The following is a 23360-nucleotide window of genomic DNA, read 5'->3' as shown; positions in this document are numbered from 1 at the left end:
TCATTCTCCACCATTTGCATGACGTCTATTTGACAAATGGACTGATGTATTTTTGCAGAGTCACTTATCCCATACTTTTTTACATTTTATTGCATGTGTGAGCGTTTGCACCTTCATTGTAGTGAGCAGTTAAATAGTACCAAAGTCAAGCAAAATGTCTAGTCTTCGCAATGATTCCTAGGATTCTCGAGTTTCTTCACGCTGCTAACAATCTATAGGTAGAACAGAGGAAGCATGAGGTTTACCCAACTAGTGAAACGTCCGTTGCCCGAGGAGTCCGTCAGCACATTTGACCACGTGAGGTGAATGAAAGATGAGCGGTGCTATTTCCTGTCTAAATACGAGTTAATCAAGCTTTCGATCGAACGCTCCTGATCGAACAGTCATGTGTTCAGACCACGGGTCACGGGTTCGAGACTTCTTAGGGTTTCGTGAGATACACACTGCTGATGACTTGCAATAAGGAAGCCTTAGGAATAACTTTGATGCGTTTGGATCAGGGATGAGAATCGGTTTTGGTTGTGTATCCAAAAACGCACCTGTGGAAATGAGTTCGACTACGATATGTCCAAGAAGCGCAAGAAAAGCGTTTTCATGGCAAAGAGCTGAGCAGCTGGTGGATACAGTCTAGTCTAGCGCCACTGTGCGGTGCTATACCGTCCTGAATTGACCAGAGAGTACTTCAGGAACTATCTGAAGCCTGCGGCTTCACAACGGGTATAGCGTCGCGCTGTTTGGGTTGTGAATAATGGAGCTTTGTATCATTATCCTTGTTCTCAGTCCCTCTACCTTCTCACGTAACTGCCCCATAGACTGGTGACAGGAACACCATTCCACCCATCTCTTATCCAGTTCGTCGTATATATTCTCCCCTCCTCATCTTATCTCTATCTATACAACTTGATAAGACCTCATCAGAGACAAGTTAGTCAGGTCAATGAACAATCGTCATGTGACCTATAACTGAAAAAATGCGCCCGTTAATTGGGAAGCCAATTGTAGTTGCATGTAAGGTAACCATGATAGGGAAAGGCATCCGCTGGTTAAGAAGTGATCAAAACAGCGATGAAGAAGAACGAATTATGTAGCCGAATTACCAGGAAAAACATGCGACAGTTATTTGTTACAGACCCGACATTCTGCTTAGCCGTGAGGACATTTAGGAGCTCATTTGGTGCCTCTGTTCAGGAGACCGAAATTTCTGGCTTCCATGCTCTAAATTAACAACATATAACCTTTAGTAAAATGCACATAGAGATGGTATGGCAAAGATATACAAATAACATATGTATGTATGTATGTATGTATGTATGTATGTATGTATGTATGTATGTATGTATGTATGTATGTATGTATGTATGTATGTATGTATGTATGTATGTATGTATGTATGTATGTATGTATGTATGTATGTATGTATGTATGTATGTATGTATGTATGTATGTATTCATATATAACATATACATATAACCAGTTTAGAACAAATGACTGAATCAGATATTGGGCTCTGTTTAGCATTTCCCAAGGATTTTAGTTTAAAAGTAAACCACAAGGTTTTAGCAAATTTTCAATGAAGGTCTCCAGTAACAGGCAACACATCTGATATCGATTTAAATCCCGATAAAAAAAGACCGTTTTCATCCCCGTGTGGACATGGGTGATAGCGGCAAACGTTTTGGACAAACATTTCCGTAAAAAAGTATTTGGAACTTATTGAAATAATTACTGGAACAGCATTCGTTCAACTAGTCAACGTTCGGAAGCTGCGAACATTTACACCACTTACTTGATAACTGTGGCTGGAAGTTAACAAGACACTATTCTCGCTTCGTTCTTTTAGTGTATCGCGTTTGGTCAACAGGATGAATGGGTAAGTCTCTCTGGGCAACTTATATTCAATCGCAACAGGGTTGACTGTTTTCTGTACGTTATGTTAGTGCTATTGTCTTTTACTCGAAGTAATATCAGAAGGTGAATAACACCGACAATAAACAGTTTTGTATAGTGGTTACCGGAGACACTATTACAATTGAATAATACACAAAAAGGAAAGAGACTTATCGGGTTCTTCGGTTGATAAGTGATAGTAGATGATGCCGAGGTTTGTAGGACGCAGTTGAATTGAATGCGGGTCTTGATCGAGCATGTTTGTTTCTTGTCGTTTAATCCAAAACGATATCGAGCCCAGACTTTTCCTGCACAGTGAGTCGTGGTTGTTTGTCTTAGGATAAGATTCCAGTAATCTCGGTAGGTCGTGGGGCGAAATGTTCATGACGTAATCCGAACAGGAGTGAAACAGTGGGTGTGCATGCGTTAAGCAGATTATGTGAGTGGATGAAGGTAAACATTGATGAGATAGTAACCGAACTGTGAAAGTGGTTGAAGATAAAGGTTGACGAGATGGTAACCAAACTGGTAAAGTGGTTGAAGATAAACGCTGAAGGGATGGTAACCAACGGTTATATTTGGCTTTCGTAAACGTTTCTTGTCGTCTCCGTTAAATTTGTACGTACCATACGTATGTATATACGTATATATGTATGGTTACCGTATGCACACATCTAGAAGCGGCCTACAGGGCACCGTGGGGTACTCAACCAGAAAAAGTTAGTATCCTAATTTGAGTAAGAACTTGTCTTGCTAATGGGTTACTTGGTCTCTGGAAGTGTGGTATACTTTGGGTCGCATGTAGCATGGCATCCTGAAATGCACACAAATCAATCAATCAATCGTTTAGCTGTAGCGCCCTTCCGGTGCCTAGCTGCCATGCCACCAGAAAGAAGCGCGGAGGCTGGGATACTGCCAGGTTGCCCAAGCCTAGACGTAGCGCCCTTCCGGTGCCTAGCTGCCATGCCACCCGAAGGAAGCACGAGGGCTGGGATACTGTCAGGTTGCCCAAGCCTAGACAGGGGAATTCGAGAGGCAGAGGTCAGGTTCGAACCACGGACTTTCCGGTCAGTAAATTCGCGCTCCGCTCTAACCAGACGGTGCAAGAAACGCTCACTTTTTAGTGCTTCTTCAACTGCGACCGGACTGTCACCAATTCAAGCAGGAATTAGGGTTGATGGAAACTGGTGAGCTCAGAGAGTGTCAAAACCGGTAACTGAGCTGTCGAGAAACTTTCAGTGACCTTGCAGTCATTGTTCGGTCAAGATTTTTGTGCGATTTTTCGCACACAAACAGGCAGGGGGAGAACGAAGTACACGCAATCAACGAAAAATTGTTACTAACTTGACCGCAGACAGGTCATTGAAGTCGGAATATATATCCAAAAACGGAAGACACCTTCTCCAGCTTCACCCAGGGATGCACGTGAACTTGCTCAAGGCATGTTCACAGATTCACTAAGCACAGTAGCGCTTGTACATTATTGGACGTGATATATTTCATAGAGAACGCTACCAAACCGTGCTTACGAATGCATGGATGGCGAAGATCTCCAGGAACTTCCAATTCCTCCTCCATTACATAAACAGAGCGCTTGTCACGTTTGATACCACGTGACCATCATCGTCCATCATCGGTCGAAATCATTCTCATTCAAGTGAGATTACGTTTCCACAAGCTTGAAACTGTCTAGGCGATGCCACAGCTGATTTCACATATTCCAAAAAAGTCACCGGATGAGCGCTGTACGGAAAGTTGTTCAGTGTGAGGACTATTCCCGCACACACCTTGGAAATCCTATCCCTTGAAAAATGGGATGGTTGATGCTTGGCGGTCACAGCTGCTTGAAGTCCGCCGACTTTTTTCTCATGCTCCAACGACAGGTTCAGTTCAAAACTTCGACAGGCTATTCACAGGGTGCTTTATTGTGATTCTGTGTCTCACTGACACAAATGAAAAACCACTGAGAAACTTCAGATAAGTTTGAAATTGGCCCGTTAACATTGTTCATACATGTTGGTTTCATCACGCCAAGAAATTCTCAAACTTTTGCTGTGGTGGGTCATCATATCCTTCTGTTCAAACCTGGTAACCGCTTTTGTTTCGAGCGCACAGCAGAGGACAAGCTGTTTCCGTTATTACCCTTTATCTGCAACCGAGGGGAGAACACAAATTAATCTCACAGTGTGGTGTCCACCCCTTGATCGTTTCATTTATATTCTCCAAAGGAATTCAGTGCTTCAGTTCTTCAACTGACCACCTCTCCCAAGCGTATGCAAGAGGCGACTGCTACGAGGTTTCTTGCCTTGGGCTATGCAGGATCCAGAATCGTTGACAGCATAAAATATGTCTCATCTGCGGTGAAACGAAATACTTCTCCCAAGTAGATAAAATGTTGTTTTTTATTCGTAAAAACAAACAGTGAAGTGGCGGTATTTCGTGCTATAGGTCAAATGCAAGTAGCTAGTTCACTCACGCCTAACACACAGGAGTTGACTGCTTTGAGTAGAAGAATGCCACGATAAAAAAAACGTCAAAAAGGAACACCCCACAGTTTACTTTGAGTCAACTAGTCTAAGGCCAGGCTCTTAGTGGTTGGGATTCTGCTCAAAAACATGGATCTGAGTCGACGTACCTTGGCAGCATTGCGTGCCAGATATCAACTAAAGATTCTTGTTTATCAATGTGTCAGCTACTGTGTCAACTTGCTGATCAACAGCTCCCTGATGGTCAACAAAATTGTGTACAGCTTCACTCATTGTTTCCTGCTGCATTTATCCGTTTGGAAACCTGGGGTAGAAACCAGACTAGCGTTGGGCTAAAGTACCGCATATGAGGTGCACCAGCCGTGAAACCTGAGCACATAGCTCAGGATATATGTGCACTACCCCTAGAATAGCAATGATTCAATAATATGTCATCAACAGAGTGTCTTGTGGTTGGTCTGACCGGAAACTAAATACAAATAACCTTTCCCTACATATCACAAGTAAGCTTAAGTTGATAACCTCTTCTGCTTCGTCGAGCCCGGAAGCGACCATCTGTTAATACGACGAGGCCACACTTGATCGCATGTTCTGTCTTTATTTCATGTTACTAATTAATTTGCGAGTAGTAAGAATTAAGGGACACAACTGTCGGACAACCTAGTTTCCAGGCCGTCTAACTTAGCAGATGGGTGCTCCTGATCCCTTATAGCTATCGAGCTAACTTGTTCGCCAAAATTCACCTCATTAAAAAATGTTACTACTCGAAATACCTTACATCTGGCCGGTAAATGAAAAAATCTGTTTGGTAGTGTGTAAGACTTTCCTCAGCTTGACTTGATCTGACTCGAATAGTCCAGCAATCGGAAAGGCGACACGAAGGAATTTGGCGCGTTGTTTTCCTGAACGACCATATGATCACCATAGACGAAGCATAGACCCTGATTGGACACACGCCTCTTAACACGAAGTACCTTCTTTAGTGGCATTCAGGTTTTCAGGACGTCTTATCCTCAATCAAATATACTCTCAGTTTATGTGACGCTAAGATCATTATCCGTATTCACCCGAAGACATTACACACCATGTTGACGAGCATCAGACACCTTTGCCTGCTAGGCGACTTCACCTCCCGTTCTCTTTTCACAAACTATATTTTAGGAACGCGAGCGAGATGGTGAGTCAAAACTTTTATCAGATTAATCTCTTGTGTTTTCGTTTGAATGGGTTTTATTCTCAACTTCACAATACTCATTTCAAAACTGCATGCAGTGAGCTGCCAAAAAGCTTTAAACAGCCCGTTTCTCTCAAACTCAAGAGCGGAAAACGTCTAAAGCTTCTTTGGTTGTTTATACATTCTAAAATAGTCACAGTACATAGCGCCCAACTCTCCCTCTAGTGTGCTAAATTAAAATGAACTTCGGCTGTTTACTTCGGTTCCAAATATTTCGTCTGCTTTCTTCTTTACATGAGCATACACCCACCAAGGCTCATCATAAACAAGACTGCGGAACTGCGATTGTTATTCAGTGTAGCCAGGAGTTTATTTGTCTCGATGCCGTGGGTTTCAGCGAAATTCACTATGAAACCGGAAGAATTATTTCATCCTACTTCCAGTTTGGAAAGATACCAGTGAGAGAACTGAGCCAAACACCATCTTTTTTGTTTCTACAACCTCAGAGTATCATTTACGACTGGACCCAAAAATAGTCGTTATTGTATACCTTAGAATGTCCACCAATTCCCATCTCGAATGTTTTCCCCTCACCCATTATGCACCAGAAACGAAAATTTATACAGCGCTCTATACAATATCCACATTGACCGTCCCCTCAAAGGATCCGGGCCACTGGACGCCTGAAATGTCGAAAGACAAGTGCCCTTTAAGTTCGGCGTCTGCGCGTATAGTACAACCAATATGTCGTACTGATTCTCCTGGCTCTTTTGTGGTCCAGCAGCCACAGCGTACTTCAGCAGCAATATTGCACTGCTGACGATAACTCTGACGTTTTAAACTAACGCAACGTAGGTAAAAGAAACACTCCGCCTTTCGCCATCTCGCCACTGTGAAACAATCCTTCCATGCTGTTTTTGCAGCGAAAAACTATCTACGCTTTGATAGTTCTGAAGCCTTTTTACGATGTTTCTACCTTCAGTTCGCAGTAGTGGGAACCAAATAAAGTATTACTAATGATCCCACAACTTTCTACCGATTACACTAAAGTTGTCCTATGCTGAAAACAAAACAAGTAAGACAACTAAACTCATTTGGATACCAATTTGGTTTTCATGGCAGACTCGCCTGAAGCTTAGCTGAATTTCTCATTTGTGGTGTTCTTGAACAAGTGAATATGCTGCACCATACCGTCTCAAGTTACACTTGTTACGATATATGAGATAACCCAATACATTCCGTAGATACGGCGCACTGCTCGTATGGTCGAAAAGTTTTCAGCAACCTTGTAAGTAGTGGGATTCGTCTATAGAAATGGCATGGGCATGCTAAATACGCAGCCTAAAGTTGTGGAAAAACTTGAAAAAATAATTAGACTTACTGTAGAAGTGTTATTCTTCCGCATTCTGGAACAGTGAAGGTTATTCTCACCAGATACACTTCCCCAAACGAGGTCTAATAGAGCTTCCTTAGTTTTTTCTTTGAAATTTGCGCGGAATTAGGTATAAAAAAACGTAAAAATTTGATGCACCAAAAGCTGCCAGATAAAGCACAGAATACTTCAAGTGATTTTTGGGAAGCTTTTTCACGGGTATTCATCGGAAAGAGTATGAATTTCGATTTTGTTGGTGCGAACCGCTTTCGATTAGTTAATGCAAATCAGTCAGTTTCTTAGGGGCGATTTTTCAAGACGACGAATACGTCACGAATAGCTCACGGCACTCATAAACAACTGACATGCTTTTCGAGAAATACACTCATTTGGGTTCAAGTAGAACATAAGGTTGACGGAAACTCGGGGACTGCGCCTACCTGATGAGCCCGAACTGGAAGGGCGAAACAGATCATGGGCTGTCGAAGAGTTTTCAGCAAACTTGTGAGTGGCTTCCTTCATGAAAATTGACATGCTCGTTCCAAGTATTACACCCTCTTATATCAACCGAAATGGTCAAGACGATCGCTTTTTTGTGAATTCAGGGTTATTGAAACTAACGGAAGTAATAGCTAGAAAGGTTTGGTAAACACTCGTGCCTGCTGCTTTACAACAGCGTTTAAGTTAACCCTCTGGATCCTCTAAGAGAACCTCCAGCTGTGAATGCCACTGTGATTTCACCTATCGTATCCGAACAGGAAGGATGGAAAGAGCGCTTTGTCCAGATTCGCTCGTCAAGCTGCAATCTCCAATAGATGCTTGTGGGAATGTCATGGCCTAGTTCTCGAGGTCGCCCCTAAATGCACAGTCGCTGAGCAGCAGTTTCCGTTGCGCATGGTGATGCATGCAGAACTGCACACATATATATCACACATACATGTAGAAAACCACTGTTTGGGAAAGTGTGCTAGTCAAGCACGTCCATCGTGCAGATAAAGCACTTATATTTAAGTGACTGTGGGAAACTTGTGGCCTCATTCCTGAGGTCGTGCTTGGCCGCACACCTGCGATTCCGTGGGCCGGTCGCTGAACATCTTGTGGTAAATCGGGGGGTACGGAATATTGGAACGAATCATTCGGCAGTGAACGATAAGCAAGGGCATCGCAACAAGAAATTGCAAACAAGTGACATGCGAAGAGATGGTAAATCGTAACCTCGTTTGAGAGTTTTCGGACGGGTTCTTGGCCGTATTTGGTTTGAAAAATGAAAAGTATGTCAAACTCCACTGCTCACAAGGTTACTGGAGATTCTTCAACAGCCCACGACCGGTTTCGCCTTTCCTGGGGCTCATCAGGTAGGCACAGTTCCCAAGGTCCCATTAACCTTATGTTATACTTGAACCTAAATTGCACGAAATTAGCGAGACACGTTAACTTGCAAAACAAGTTGGATTTGCAGGAGGCTCACCCGGAAACCAGTTGAATCTCTCGTTTATGATGTTCCGAGTGAGTCCCGCAAAACCAAATTTGTTGCCAATGAGTGTATTTTGCTCACTTAGTGCAATTTGGGATCAACTAGAACATAAGGTTGACGGAAACTCGGGGATTGTGCCTACCTGATGAGCCCCAAGAAGGGTGAAACCGGTCGTGGGCTGTCGAAGCATCTCTAGCAACCCTGTGAGTAGCGTAGAAGCTGATTTGTCAGATGAGCGGTTGAGCGATATATCGGAGTATTTTGCTGTATCTCTTTAGTTGCATATAACCGATAATTGAAAGGTAGATACAAGGATCTTTACAGTCTGGATCTCGGAAGCAAGGCGATCAGTGAAGAAGTACCAACAAAGGGACCGATTCCTTCTGTTCTGGTTTCCCTTCTCTAATAACAATGGATTCAGCAGAGTGTGGCAAGTGGTCTTGTGTGTGATGTAGAACGCGTATGTCGAACTGACACAACTCGCACTCTCAAGGAACTGACGGACTATCGATGAAGCCGATGCAAATTTGCACTCGTTCCTAAGTTTGGAGCTCTCGTTGAGCACGGTTGAACGCAGTGATTCATAGATCACATCGTCGAAACTGGGATGCCTTCCGCCTGTTTAAGTCAAAGTCGCCTTCCAACTAAACCGAGGTAGACGGCCGATTACTTACGCCTAAAAGGGTAAACCACTTTGCAGATTGGAACTATGAGTGCAGGGATCGACATTCGGCTATATTTGTAGATGACTATAGGTTAAGCAGTGTATTTAGTAGGTTTGTTTAATAGCTGCTGCACCACAGTACCGATATCACCTTGTGTGACTTTCAAATTCAGTGAAACTGCTACTTTTTGGGCTGAATAGATCGACATTGTCTTTTACCGAAGCTTGATAAACTAAATTTTGACATCTTAGTGATGAAGGCTTGTTCAGTTTTATTAATTCATCTAATATTGTTCGGTAGTATTCAGTCGAAGCGACATATACACCCGGTGTGTCATTCATTTCTGTGTAAGAGGAAAAGCACATTTCAAGAGTGGGTGGATCTTGTAAGCAGATTCGTAAAATACACTCTGGCGACAGTCACTGTGTCATCATTACGGCAGGTTTTCTCCTCATCGATCCTCTCAATACCTAACCAAGCGATCAATAAGTCCGTCGCTATTCCACATTTGCGCACCTTACACATTTGTTCTTCTCCTGGTCGGCCAAGAATGACACCGTGGCGCTGAATCTCCAATGTGTGATCTCGCGTTTGCCATGGTGTTTGGTTTCAACCGCCACCACTGCGCGTCGGTGACTTTAGTGGAGCGGCAAAGAAAAAGTATGCCGCTAAATTGCTTCAAAGACAGAAATTTCCGCTTTTATGACTGCCAGATTGGTGGCACCGCCAATCCAACCACACAGTACGATGAGAAAAAGGCCATTTCAGCTTGGTGAATACAACTTCAAAGATATCCGGTGCTTGACCGACTCGGGGGTGCATATGTGCGCCTTTCTTTTCCGTACATAATTAGTGTCAACGTCTGGCATGCGCACAAACAACCGAGCCTTCGTATACACACGCACCCACACGCGCCGACACGCACACACACACCACACAAACACAAGAGCAAATAGTTTAAGTTGGCACTAGCGGTACTTTTGATGTAGATCAAAGGCATAAAAGCGCCCTTTGTAGCGCGTATGAGACAGAGCGAAAGACACACAACATTGCCTAAAGCTAGCGAACTTGCCATTTTGTACTCTCTTGCCGCCGCTTGCACGCGGGTGATTTTGATCTGGCCAAAGGCAGTAAAAATTTATGGAACCCGGTTGGTACCGGGTTGTTAAGGTTGATGGGCTACTACTTGGTGGCAGATGAAATACCGATACGTTGCGAATAAACATCTGTGCCCCATAGGTTGCAAGCCACAAGCGCACAACAGCATTTTTCCATGTTAGGCGCGCTTCGGTTGATTAATGAGAAACGGTCATCGTTGGAATAACTGTGCTACTGCTGAAGTTGGATAACTGGAGAACGCCCTGTTTGGCTGCAAGTGTCTTTCTATGAATTATAGATTTTTTTTAGTTTTTTGATTGTCCGTAGACAACTAATTTGAATCGTCAAGGAAATGCCTGCACTTACACAACAGATAAAGTCTGGCACTGGGTCGAATGAGTAGAAAAAAGTACAGGCGTTCAGTGCACCCATGAGATTAAGCGGTGTTTGTGGACCCGATTAACGCGAATCATGATTCGTACAGGTCGATTTGTTACATTATCACCGATCTCTGCAAAAGCTTCAAACTTCCTTTTTCGAAAGCGAATCTGCCAGTTGAAAAACTAGCCTTGTTAACGTCTTGGTCGTATCATTACTCATTACTTCACGTGACGCAGTTTAGTTCATTATTCATCCCCGTCAGCTTGTAACCAGTTATTCAGAATAACAGTAACTAGTGCAAGTTGTGACATGCTTGTTTGGTCTCCAAAGGCATATCTTGAACTAAAATCAGTATTTATAAGAAACTATTTTTGTGTACACAAAATACAACCACAGTCCAGAAAACAATGTGCTCATCAGATGGTATTTGTGAAGTTTAGCATTCATTTGCGAACTGAAGCCGTGAAACGCGCTTCAACCGGAAACGCGGTTCTGAAGTTGTCTCCGGGTTCAGGCGGGCCGACATCCAGGAAATCGAAGCAGTTGAATGGACCCACCATTTGGGGTTTGTCTGCCAACAGTGAATGGATCGCGGGATGCCTACACATAGATATGCTTATGCAACTGGCTTGTACAGTGTCAGATATGCCACAGCATGTGAGTTCATAATATCGATGGGAAAACCAGTAGGATAAAACAGTTGAGTAAATATGCAGACATCTTTTGAAGGCCACCAGGAGGCCCAAGTATGGCGACCTTGCGGAGAGCACCAGCACCGCATTGGACAGTGAAATATTTGTATCAGCGATCAAATCCTCCACATTTCAGTATGGGACTTCACTTCTCTCGCACAGCATTGTAAGACGATACCCGCGGCGAAGAGTTACAAGTTATCTGCTCAGAATTAAAGCGGTCTTGCCAAAACGTTCCGTTTCCGAACCGCCGCAATATCATTACGTTCTATAACGTTTATTAAAGCGCTCTCAAAAGTCGAACCGTTATATGAACTTACCAGTGCTGGAAATTTAGTGCCGACTAGTCTAGTGTTCATGTTTGATATCCAAAAGGCACCTATCGTTGCGCCGATCAATCTAAGTACGTCTTACGACCTGAAAACGAAACTGACACAAGTATACCCGTTTTACTCAAGTTTTGGTCTCCCCCGGGATTCAAAAATTTCGCCGTCCACATAGCGACTGCTGATAATGCGACTCCAGAGTTGTTTCAATTCTACACTCATCTCCTTCTGAATGGTCCCTGCTTTCAGTTCCGGCCATCCCAGAGAGAACCCGACATTATGCAAGAACTGAAGTTGACGCCTTTTTCAGTCCACATCTCTTCCGTACAAAAGCACGGACAACATGGTGTTTTTTGAGTCTAACTGCTCATACCGTTTGTTCTACATTTGTTTCAGAAATCCACCGAGTGCACGCTTAGCTTCAGTATTCACTAACCTGGTCCCTTTTCACTTCTTCCAGGCTGGTTAGCAAACCGCTTTTAAAGAAATCTCATTACAATTGCCGTCTATCCATCTGTTTACCAAGCTTTGCGGTTGGACTGCAAACATTTCGCAACCATCTGATGAAAACTAAATTAGTGCGTGCCCTTTTCCAAGAAAGCAAGCCGTTTAGATATCTTCATTTGAATCAAAACCGAACTTTATAGACACCAATCTTGTCAACATTGGCTGCAGTTTTTTGGAGTAGTATGCAAATAAAACACGATGATCACAAAAAGCAGCATATGGACCTTTGATTTGTGTTTGGCAGGAAAACGCTTTAAATTTTACAGGTGATCATCCGGACGATGCGAAATAGTTACAACTAAAGGTTAAAATCTCTCTTCACTTGTTGCAGTTGGACATAGACTAGACAAAGCGGGCGCGATCGTATAACTCTATTAACATCAAAATCTGCAAAATTAGTTTCGTAGGCCTAAATTATCACTTTGACAAGCTTAAAAAATTGGTTCGGGCAACTCGACATTCAAAGAATGTCTCGCATTAGCAGTTGGTCAGATGGTTGTTGCTCTGTTCGCCGAGCTGGTCAATTGATCCGGCGAGAACATCGACGTCCCCCCTGATCAATTATTAAAAATGCACCAGAGCTATCGGCAGGTTGCAGGCTGGTTCGTAATTCTTCACAGTTTATTGGTCCAAAAGCTTTCGTGAATCAGCTGATATTAGCTTGAGCAACGGCGCACAGAAGTTGGTCTCGCTTATGATTCTTCCTTTCTGCCTATTTCACTGTAAAATGTAATTCACTACAAGCAGCATACTGTTCCTTCGAAAAGGATCCAGAGTGAAAACCCGAATGTTTCTAGCATCTCAAAGTAGACTAACTCTGTGATAATACTTACATGCTGTCAGCCTCCTTCCCCCATGAATAATGGCAACCGTGTAACCATGTGAGACATTCTTAGCCTACCAGCCTAAATTGTTTTGGGGTGAATCCCGTCCTGATGTTCCCGTTTAACTAATATGAGCAGTCTGACGAGTGATCCGTTACTTTGGAGGTCTTTTCATTTAGCATCTACCCAATTGCTGTCTGTGGTTCTTTTGAGGTGCGAGGATACTCCTACGATTTTACTATTTGCTGATTTATTATACCTCATCCGACTTCCAAGAGTGTGTTGAACATTTTGGAGATGGGAGTCCTTGCTAGATTTGATGACCCTCAGACAGGTTCACTCGCTTCCGAATGGTCGATGGCGCCAGATTTTTTAACCGTACACCTTTCGTGGTACTCCAAAGAGCGTGGCAGGTCTGATAACATCTTTTTATTTACTTTTTGAGTTCTCATGTACCGTAATATGTAAACTGTAGAGGCTATTGATTTCAGGTTAGATTTCTCCATAACTGAGGTTACATTCATTCATATTTGACCCAGACAATTGGATATTGCCACAGAAGAATCTACATTTGTGATAAATCCAAAATATACGGGTACCGCTAACGTAAAAAGACCTTGAAACTTCATATTCCCAAATCTTGGTCTTGGAAAAGTATATCAGTCCCGCTCTCTTCGTTCTGTCAAGTGCTTATTACTGTCGATTTTCTATTCCGTTTCCACAACAGTTGAAGATGCCTGTGCGAACGTGAAGTGTAGGCAAGGGGAGTGGTGCAACCAGGGACGCTGCGAATGCTTGGACACTTGTGCGTCTGATTGGAACAACTTTGACCGAAAAGTAAGACGATGTTTTTGGTACTCTGCTTAGTCTTCGTGATGTAATTCCCACTAACCTATCTGCTTGTTTTGAGCCCAGATAAGTGATCAGTAGACTCTTGGTTCTTGGAACCCGCGATAACTGCAGCTAAATTCATTGACTCTGTAAGCTTAGAGAAAACCGAAGATTTTGACGTAGCTTTTGTTCAAACGAAATTAAATTTCGGGTTTTATGTGTAAAATTCACTACGACGGGGTCAGTTAAAATGAGCTTTGTGTAAAATTGATGGCTTGGCAAGATAACGAGCGATTAGCGATACAGTTTGCTCGTCATGAACAAAACCATCGAGCCGGTGACTGTGTTGTAAATTCCTACAAACTAGTGCATAACAGAGCGCTCCTCCATGAGTATCCGACGATCATGGTGGAAACCAGCCGAAGAGGTGCGTAAGAAGCTGGTTCCGCTGAAAAGGATCAACCCATGCACCAACCAAACTTCTCACTTCATCGGTTAGTCAGGTCGGCCGGTTCTTTGTGACTGACACACGTGTCGGCGCTTGTAGGTCTGCATGATTTGATCCTGGTCGGCCTAAGAGAAGACCTTCCAGGTCCGACATTATTGAGGTTTAAAGCAAATTATGATAGTATTACTCCGAAAATTCAGAGTTTATAATTGTCTTTCGTATGAATAAAGCACTTATCTGAAACATTTACAGATTTTTTAGGGTTTCTAAGTAGTCTCTCGCATATGATCGATCTCTGGAGACAAGACACTCAAATCGTCCATTCAGGAAACTTGCAATGATGTGCTTTTCAGCGGGACTTTCACAGTAAAATGTTATCGCTTCTGTGCAATTGCTCACCGCAATGGGATGCAAGGTGCTCAAAATGTATAACCTCTATCGGGTCGGCTTCAATTCGATTAACCTATCAAACTTATTTCAAAGCTATCTACTCAATAACCCAAGCACAAAGGCTGTTTACATACCTCCGTTTTCCTTGCATGTGACTCTTCGAATTGATTTTTTGATATGAAATTCGCGAGTGGATCCACACACCAAAATAAACAAGATTAGCTCACAATATTTACTAATAACGCATGGTAATTGGTTGCTTGGAAAAGGCCATGCCTGAGAACATCACAAACGAGAGATTCAGCTGGGTTCCAGGTGAGCCTCTCGAAAAAACAAATTAGTTTGCAAATGAGTGTATATTCGCTAATTTCGTGCAATTTGTTTTCAAGTAGAACATAAAGTTGACGGAAACCTGGGGACTGCACCTACCTGATGAACCCCAAAAGAGGGCGAAACCGGTCGTGGGCTGTCGACGGATTTTCAGCAACCTTATGAGTAGTATATAACAAAGGTCGTCTCTTCTTGCTCAGCTTTCAGAAGATTTCGGTTGACTAATTCAAACCTTCAGCAACCTTTACGACAAACAAACTCCCAGCGCTAGCTCCATCACTTGTTTTTACTTGGTGTGAAGACGCCCTGTCTAGTTCCGAATAGTCAGGTTGTCAGGTCACACCAATGCACCACGATTGAATGTTGCAGCAGAATTAGCTGAGTCGGTAGATCGACCTTATTGAATCAACCTCTTCATTGAAAATATCCCACAGTTTCACCTATTTGGGGGCTAAAGTTCAGTTGGCTTTGAAGAATTTGGGGTGGCATAGGTTAGCGTGGAGAACCAACAGCGTTTTCCTCGAATTAGCCACAGCACATTGTGGTGTGAACCCATTGCGTTTTTCAGTAGTATGTGTATACTAGGCCAAAATCAAATTTACAGAACAAAAGATCCGAATATTTGTCTCCGTAGTAGTAAAAACAACGCAGCTGACCGCTCAAGTGCATTTCTCAAACAAATTTATGTAAAAAAAACTGCAAAACAGCAAAAAAGTGACTTTAGGTGCAAGTGTTTCAGACAAGAAAATCCTGCCTTCGAGAAAAAGTAACAGATTCTTTCTCCTTGTTACGGTATCACATATAATTTTGCGGTAAAGTTCCAAACAATCCACTAATGGGTTTCCATCCTCGAGTGTGTTGTACAACTAGAAGTGCTTGTTGTCAAAATGAAATGGTTGTAAATATTCCGGTGGTGAGGGCAAACTTCACTTCACTGAGGAGTGGTCACCCTACTGAAGTCCAACTAGTTGTAGTGACGCTCCCGGTTCCGCAAACTCAAAAACGTCCAACTAATGCTGTAACCGGAACATTCGTTCCCTCCCTGGTGTGGTCTTTCTTCAAACGAATCAGTAACCATGTCATGGCCACCGGAACAATCCACAGTGTTTGACCAATCTCCAGCTGAAAGTGTATTCCACTATGTGTTGAGGCAAGTTCATTGTCAATGTACCCAGAAGTAAATGAATAAATAAATAAACTAAATGTATCCATCACACGGAAGTATCACACGACAAGTATACAAACTATGCTAATCAAAAATGATTGAACTGTTCCATTATCTGCAGTTATGTGTGGATGGCAACACCTACAGACACGAATGTGACCTTTGGCGTAATCAGTGCTATTGTCGAACAGGCGATTCTCGGTGCGGTGGAGAAACGTTTAACAATCATCGTGCCAACGACGACGCTGTGATCAAATATTTCGATGAATGTCGAGGTGAGTTTGATATGAGCCCCCTTGCCTTTGCAAAATCGTGAACCTTCGGAGTTGAGTACATTTCGATTCGTCTTGCTTTGCAGATCTAACGGAGATGTGCGACTGGGAACAACAAGAAGATAGTTTCCCCATCAGACTTGGTATTTGGTTTCAGGAGCTTTTGAGACAAAAGGTAAGCGAAAGAATTCGTCGTGGATGATCAAATGCTTCAAATCAAGAAGCAGTTTTCAAGAATATGATCTGCTTTGCCTCAGTCTGTAGACCCACAGGATCACCGCCTTTAGAGATTTGTAGATATGCATCCAGGTTCCGATACAATGCAGTGTATCTATCCCAGGCAAACGTTTACATCTAGACAGTGCTTTATTAGCACCAGATTCTTTCAACCGGACACCTTAGAGTTCTAATAAATATTGAATGTATTCTGCTGAGAAATTCCCGTCCTTCACCACATGACTTATGCATAGTGTCGCTCGAAAAGTCACAAGTAACCACGTGTGGAATTCAGCTACATGAAAGCGTTCTTTCCGGCGCTCTTCCATTAGAGTTGAGTGCACGTCTTACAACAGGGTTCAATTCTAAAAAGCTGTGAGAAGAATTACTTGCGGATCCGATCCTTACCTTTTTCCAAGCATTCACACGATGTACCTTAGAATCAATGACCTTCGGGTGCTTTAAATTTTCACCTACTGATCGGGTATTCATTGTAATTCGATTGGTTGACATCCGTAAGAGAGCATAACTGGGTTTTTTCATTCTTTTCCGTACTTATATAACGGCCGAGTTGATAATTTTAACTGTTCTTTTTGTCAAACAGACCATTGTTTCTTACATAAATGAATGTATTCACATCGTTTAGCCTTATGGGTTTGTTTGGACTCCATTAAAGGGGGGATTGTTTAACAATCGGGATTGCCCCTACCGATAGAGGTAACTGTAGGACAGAAGTCTCTGAGACAGCACCCACACACACAAAAATGTATTTTACTTGATACACTACTCCTAAGGTTGCTAAAAGTTCTTCGACACGACCGGTTTTGCCCTTCTTGGGGCTCATCCGGTAGGCGCAGTCTCCGAATTTCCGTCAAACTTATGTTTTACTTGAACCCAAATTACATAAAATAATCAAGATACACTTATCTGCAAAAAAATTTCGTCTTGTAGAAGACCTAGCTGAAACCCAGCTAAATCTCTCGTTTATGCTGATTTCAAGCAACTGAATGTGCTGCCTCATGCCGCCTCATTTTTCAGTTGGTACGATATTCGAGATATCGCGATACATGTGTGGACGTAATACACTACTCATAAGGTTGCTAAAATTCCTTGACGGCCCTTCTTGGGGCTCATCGGGAGGGCGCAGTTCCAGTTGCTTGAAAACGTCATATATTTAGCTGGATTTCAGCTGAGTCTTCAGCAAAACCATATGTGTTTGCAAATGAATGCATTTTGCTATGTCATCTTTTAGTTCAGCTACTTGTCGGTCACGATAACAATTACGGAGTAGCTGCCGGACCAAGACGACTCGGATTGATTTGAAGCGTGCCCAGTTTTCACATTTAAAATTCCATCTCCATAAATTTCGCTAAAACAGCATGTTTGACAAATCATTAGCCTGAAATTTCACGAATCAATTAAGAAATCAGCTAATAGTTGGTAATTAAAACAGCTAATGAATATCAAAACATACGAGAAAAGGGAAGTCACTTAGTTATCCAGTGCCACCGGCTCCGAGAGACTTTGTTCAATATCCCTTGTCCGCTTCAGTGAAGAACCTCCAGTTTCTAGAATTTTAACCGCAAACTCATAGGACGTTCACGTACACACCTAAATGTGAACTATTTCCAACTGAGGATTTGCATATCCAGGGGTGTTAATCTGTTTTGCCAAATTTTAACGAGTTTTCACCTTTGTCGAATTTTCACCCTATCTGTTTTCAAGCGGCAAGTGTTTCTGATCTGAACTTTTTGCCAGGTAGGTAACCAGCCTTCCATAAACCATAAATTCTAATTCATGAAATTATTGCTCAGTGACGACGGTTCTGATAATGACAGTGTTTCAGGCCAAATGTTGACCTGGCGGTTTCCCTCTATCATAGATATAGTGTTAATTAGACAACAACAGATGTGGTCTCAGCGTGGCCAGTTCTCTCAGGAATGATTCGTTATTCGTCGAAGCAGGTGGCCGTAGGTGTCTAACAGCTCGCGTCAGTCCTATTCCCATAAACTCAAAGTTTCAGGCACCCCTTACTCAAGGGGAAGCATCACATCAAGCACGTGACTTTTTTCGGAGAAAAACAAATCAAATTCTGTTAGATTCTGACGCTTCTACTGATAACTAGACCACCATTGTGCAAATATCGATAGAATCAATGGGTCAATATGAAAGTAGTTGCCTAGATGGATGGTTGAAGCGTAACAAGGTCAAACAACAAACAGCGTCCCAAAAAAGCGATGAAATTTAAACGAATTTTTTAATTACTTGTATTAGTTGTGCTGAATGTCCCTGTTTGTTTCGTAGTGGTCTTCCGGAAGCGATCATCCGGATGATGAGAGTCTTCTTCGTCCAATGGACAGTAAGGCACGCGCAGCCACAAGCAAACTCATGTCACCCAGCACAATGGATCGAGCGGAGAGTGGCGTGATCAGCTACTGGTTCTGTGAATTGGATCGACGAAATAAAGGGTGAGTGCGACTCGAAAGTGCACAATGTTGAAATAGTTCCAGCTGAATACTTAATTTCGAGGGTTTTGCCTGGGCTAGGGGGACATCGCGGTTCCTCCCTGATCAACAGATTTGCCTAGCACGCGAAACCGAGGAACCAATGACATTGAACTTTGGGAATTAAGTACGATAGCGGAGAAGAAATTTTTTTTAATTTTGTCATCAGATCCTATGAAGCGCTTTAGCCAAAAACTGATGAAACGCGATAGCAAATGAATGAAATATGATCACAGCGTATTTTGCTCCCCGTTCTTGTCCTAATAGCTCTCGTGTTATACTTCTTAAGGTTCAATCTCGTGTAAATTTATCATAAGCCAAAGACCACTTTGCTAGGTGGTCGATATTATAGCAAACGGCGAACCAACAGTAGAGGTATCTCCATAAATTAGTCAGATAACAAAATTGCCTCATTCATGTGACCTTGACATCAAGGTTAGCAACGGTGTGAAATCCGCAGTGAATGAACTTCAATACTAAGCATAAAAATATACCCCTCGCTTATTATTCTTTCAAGAGAAACGTATACATGCGCGGGTTAAAGTCATTCTCATCAGAACATCACTATTGTTTGCTAGAGCATTTTTATGGACAGAAACGCTCCGTAACGCTGTGCTTCCGATATAAAAACCTTCTTCAAGTCGGCACTTCAAAAGAGCTGGGGAAACTGAGTAAAGAGAACCCGAGTAGGGTAAGCAAAACCTAAACGTAGAACGACTAATTTTGGAACAAAACGTGTCGTGTTCCTATACCACGTTCGTCAGTGTTATGCCATGGGAGGGAATATACCCTGATAAATGGCATACTTATTGTGGTGACCTCTCAAGTTGTTTTGTTAAGAATTAATTACAAAGATACACGATAGGATAAGGATTCCTTGGTAAACGACAAGTCTCAGAGCCCTCATTATACAAAATTGGTATGCACGGCCCCAGACATGCAAGGACATTCGTTCAAACTGGGATTTTTCCGGCGAACATAAAGTTATCAATCCCCCCTAAGTTTCCAGACCATTTATTTGTCAGTGAGGCTGTGTCTAAACTTTCAAGCTCCGTAAGAGTTGTCATATCTAGCCACCGTCTGTACGAAATCTACGAAGTGTACAAGTTAACGGCTAGCATGTTCTCTCTTGCTCATCCGGCACAAGGTAGCGCACCACAAGGCGTTCTATCAACCCTCAATTCCATCTGCGCAAAAACTGTCAGACCCGAGCAACAACCACTTAATTTACTGTCGACAGTTCCTTGCCAAAATACCAAAAGAATTTGCAACACAGGTTTGCACAAAAGCTGTACAAGACTTCTAAGAAGTGTTTACAATGTGGAACGAGCCAAACAGAATGTGATTCAGATACAAATGTGATAAAACTGGAAACCCTATCATTTATTTTGGATAGACAAGGTTTTTTGGGCATAGTACTTTGGTATATATTTTGGTATAACCACCTCCATCAGGCAGCCCATTCATCTTACGAATTTGTATTCTGTTCGGAAAGGATCATGAAACCGATGCTGGAAAATCGGAGACCATGGTGTAGCCGATCTATTCGGTATAAAGCAGCTCACCATGCCAGATAAGGGTTAACCCCTTTCTCGTTTGAATTAAGGTCACCTGATAATCAATGACTTGCCGGGAATCCACTAGGGCGAATAGATTGTCTAATGGAATCGTCAATGTTTAATCTGGTCGCGTTGATTTGCCCAATCTTTCCAGGCTCAGAAAGATTTGTTCGTCAACCTGGGCATGTTATGCTATTTCAACTTTAACTGAATGAAGTAAAACAGGAAAATACATCGCGTTGCTGTTAGGCGCGGTCCATTGATTGGTTCTTACCATGTAACACAAACCATTCGGATAAAATTCATGCGCTTTCTTTCCGAGCAACATGCGCGCAGAACGACCATATGGGAGTAGAGTATCCAGCAGGAACAAAAAAACAAGATAAAGCAGTAGACTCACGTCAATCGACTTGCATTATCTAGATGCGGGTGAATAGTACTCAGACGTGAGTCCTGATACAGCAAAACAAGAAAGCTTGTGCTTCTGGGTCAAGCAATGAAGCATGAGGACAAAAAACAAGGTATTTGGCTGCTGCATCAATATCTTGTTGATCTACACAGCAACGAATGTACATCCTGGTCGGTTGGAAGCGTGTACTCTCACAAGACAAAAAGAAGCATGTATATTAACCCAAACAGAGAACTGGTTAGCGTGGTCAGTGGTAACAATGTGAATTACATAAACACATTGCTGTGTTTTCCCTAAACCAGCCCCACTAGCTCTCAACGTAATAATGAACTGGTTGAACGACCACACCAGCTTCCAGAATGACGATCGAGACAACTGGATAGGTATTTCAAGTAAGTCTGTCCGCCTGGTCCTGAAAGTATAGTCAAAGGATTCTAGTTAAAATTTGAGAGGACTGTTGTCTGTAAGTAGCGTTATCTCTTGAGAGCCGTCTTCATCGTGTGCATGCCATCCATGAGACAAATGGAAAGGACTGTTAAGCTCAAACCATCGGCCGATTGTGAGAACTGCACGTGACCTTGATTGCGTTTCACCTGATGGCATAGAAAGTCCTTGGTAAGCCGTTTCCGAGCGTTTGGTTGGAACAGCATAGGCACCACAAACGTCAACGTCAGATTACTGTCAAAGAATCCCAACAAAATCTACTGAGACCATCTCCGGCTTGTGATGTTCCAACTTCTGGTTTCCTTTAACAGTTAGATCCAGGTAGACTAATTTGAACAAAGTTAACTCGTCATCATGGTCAAACAGAGAGACAGGTAAGTTCGAACAACACAAAATTAAACGTTCAAGTTGCCTAAATATCAACCCGAAAATTACAAGGATGTGATACGTGCGACAAAATGGAGGGCAGAATTTTCGATTGTCTGGAGACATGTCCAGAACCTGGATAATCAGGATTGATCGACTTATCGTGACACATGACTATTCAAATCAATGTTGAGCTGCCCAGGCCATGAGAAGCCAAGTGCTTAAAGCAGGCGTTTATAAATGCGAGATACAAATCTTTGAATACTAATGACAACGGCTCCCGCGATGTTAAACGTTCTAATTCGCTTCCGTATGGTGACTTCAGACTGGAACATCGAATGCGATTGCACAGACAACTGGCTAACCCGTGTCTACGAATTATGCGAGTGTTGATTTGTGAACAATTTTTCCACCAGCTTTGGTCAGCCGGTAAGGGAATTATTCGGACACGTGTTTAGACACCGTTCTCGTCTTCCGGCTAATGTAGTGAGAATCGGGAGAGCGTGTTAATTGACAAACAAAGCCATTTCAGTTGCTCATAGATGATGACGGTCAGCCACAATCATTCAAGGGTGAAATGCAATACTGCTTGACCGGTTGGCAATTACTTTGTTCACCTAGCTTAGCAATTAGCTTGCAGACGTTTCATCACCCATCGAAGTGGCATCTTCAGTGCGCGTTGACAAAACTTTTCAACCTAATTGACAACTCACTGAAAGTGCTGGATTTATGCACCAATTTACCAGCTCGCGCGTGCAATGCGCAGCTACTTACCCCCCAATCATCGGTGAACGAAACTGTGGCAGCTACAACCAGTGTACGACCAGTACGCGGTTATTACAGCTGATAATGATGAAAATTGCCAGGCTTGACGAACACATCAACGGCCACCTGATCAGCCACCAATGAATGCACCCGGGCTGCAAATAGTCTGGTGCAATTCATACATTGAAATGTGTTTCGAGTCCCCACGTTAATATATAGCTGGCTCAAACACATCTGTAACGCAGCCGTAAGAAGTCCAGCTAACCCGGCATTCACATGAATGGGCAAGTTTGTTGAGGAAAACCGATCAGGATAGCTATCACCTCAAAATGTGTTGAGTAGAAGTTGGCCTTCCCTGAAAGTGTATTCCTTGTGTATTTCCGATGCTCTGTTGAAAGCCTGGGCAATGTACATGTTGCGCGATTCATGTTGAGTTTCCTTATGTTATCACCCAGTGCCTTCACAGTTCGGAATCACTTACACTTGTCTGATTCGAAGTACTTGGCTGGGAGTTGGACACTGCCCAATCCAATGACGCTCACCATCTGAAGTGAGAAAGTCCACCAAAGACGTTGTACTGGATGACATCGGTGATTAGGCCAAATGCATCAGCTAGAATATGTATTAAATCTACACCTGTAAACCTGAATAATAGCCCGACGTTCCACTGCATACGATCATCCAGTGCCAATGTGGGCTTGGTCAGTTTGAACCATAGTTGCACTCAAATTTGCCCCCGCATTCGGTGAGGTTGTAACAAACTTGAACTACTCA

General features: G+C 42.8%; 1 protein-coding gene across 1 annotated transcript in view; it reads left to right on the top strand.

Annotated features, from left to right (window-relative positions):
• T265_07838 (hypothetical protein) overlaps positions 1–23360 on the top strand; it is a gene marked incomplete at both ends in the record, with an annotated part of 37621 nt that overhangs the window by 9514 nt on the left and 4747 nt on the right. Inside the window, 6 exons of the mRNA XM_009173471.1 lie at positions 1842–1871; positions 5536–5551; positions 13615–13724; positions 16173–16326; positions 16410–16498; positions 18844–19007. Of these exons, the coding sequence (XP_009171735.1) occupies positions 1842–1871; positions 5536–5551; positions 13615–13724; positions 16173–16326; positions 16410–16498; positions 18844–19007 (563 nt within the window). The remainder of the gene's footprint in view (positions 1–1841; positions 1872–5535; positions 5552–13614; positions 13725–16172; positions 16327–16409; positions 16499–18843; positions 19008–23360) is intronic.

This window comes from Opisthorchis viverrini (genome assembly GCF_000715545.1).
Source record: "Opisthorchis viverrini unplaced genomic scaffold opera_v5_187, whole genome shotgun sequence".
In the NCBI taxonomy this organism is placed as follows: domain Eukaryota; kingdom Metazoa; phylum Platyhelminthes; class Trematoda; order Opisthorchiida; family Opisthorchiidae; genus Opisthorchis; species Opisthorchis viverrini.
Note: the sequence above shows the minus strand (reverse complement) of the source record. Positions and strands in the feature narration are given on the sequence as shown.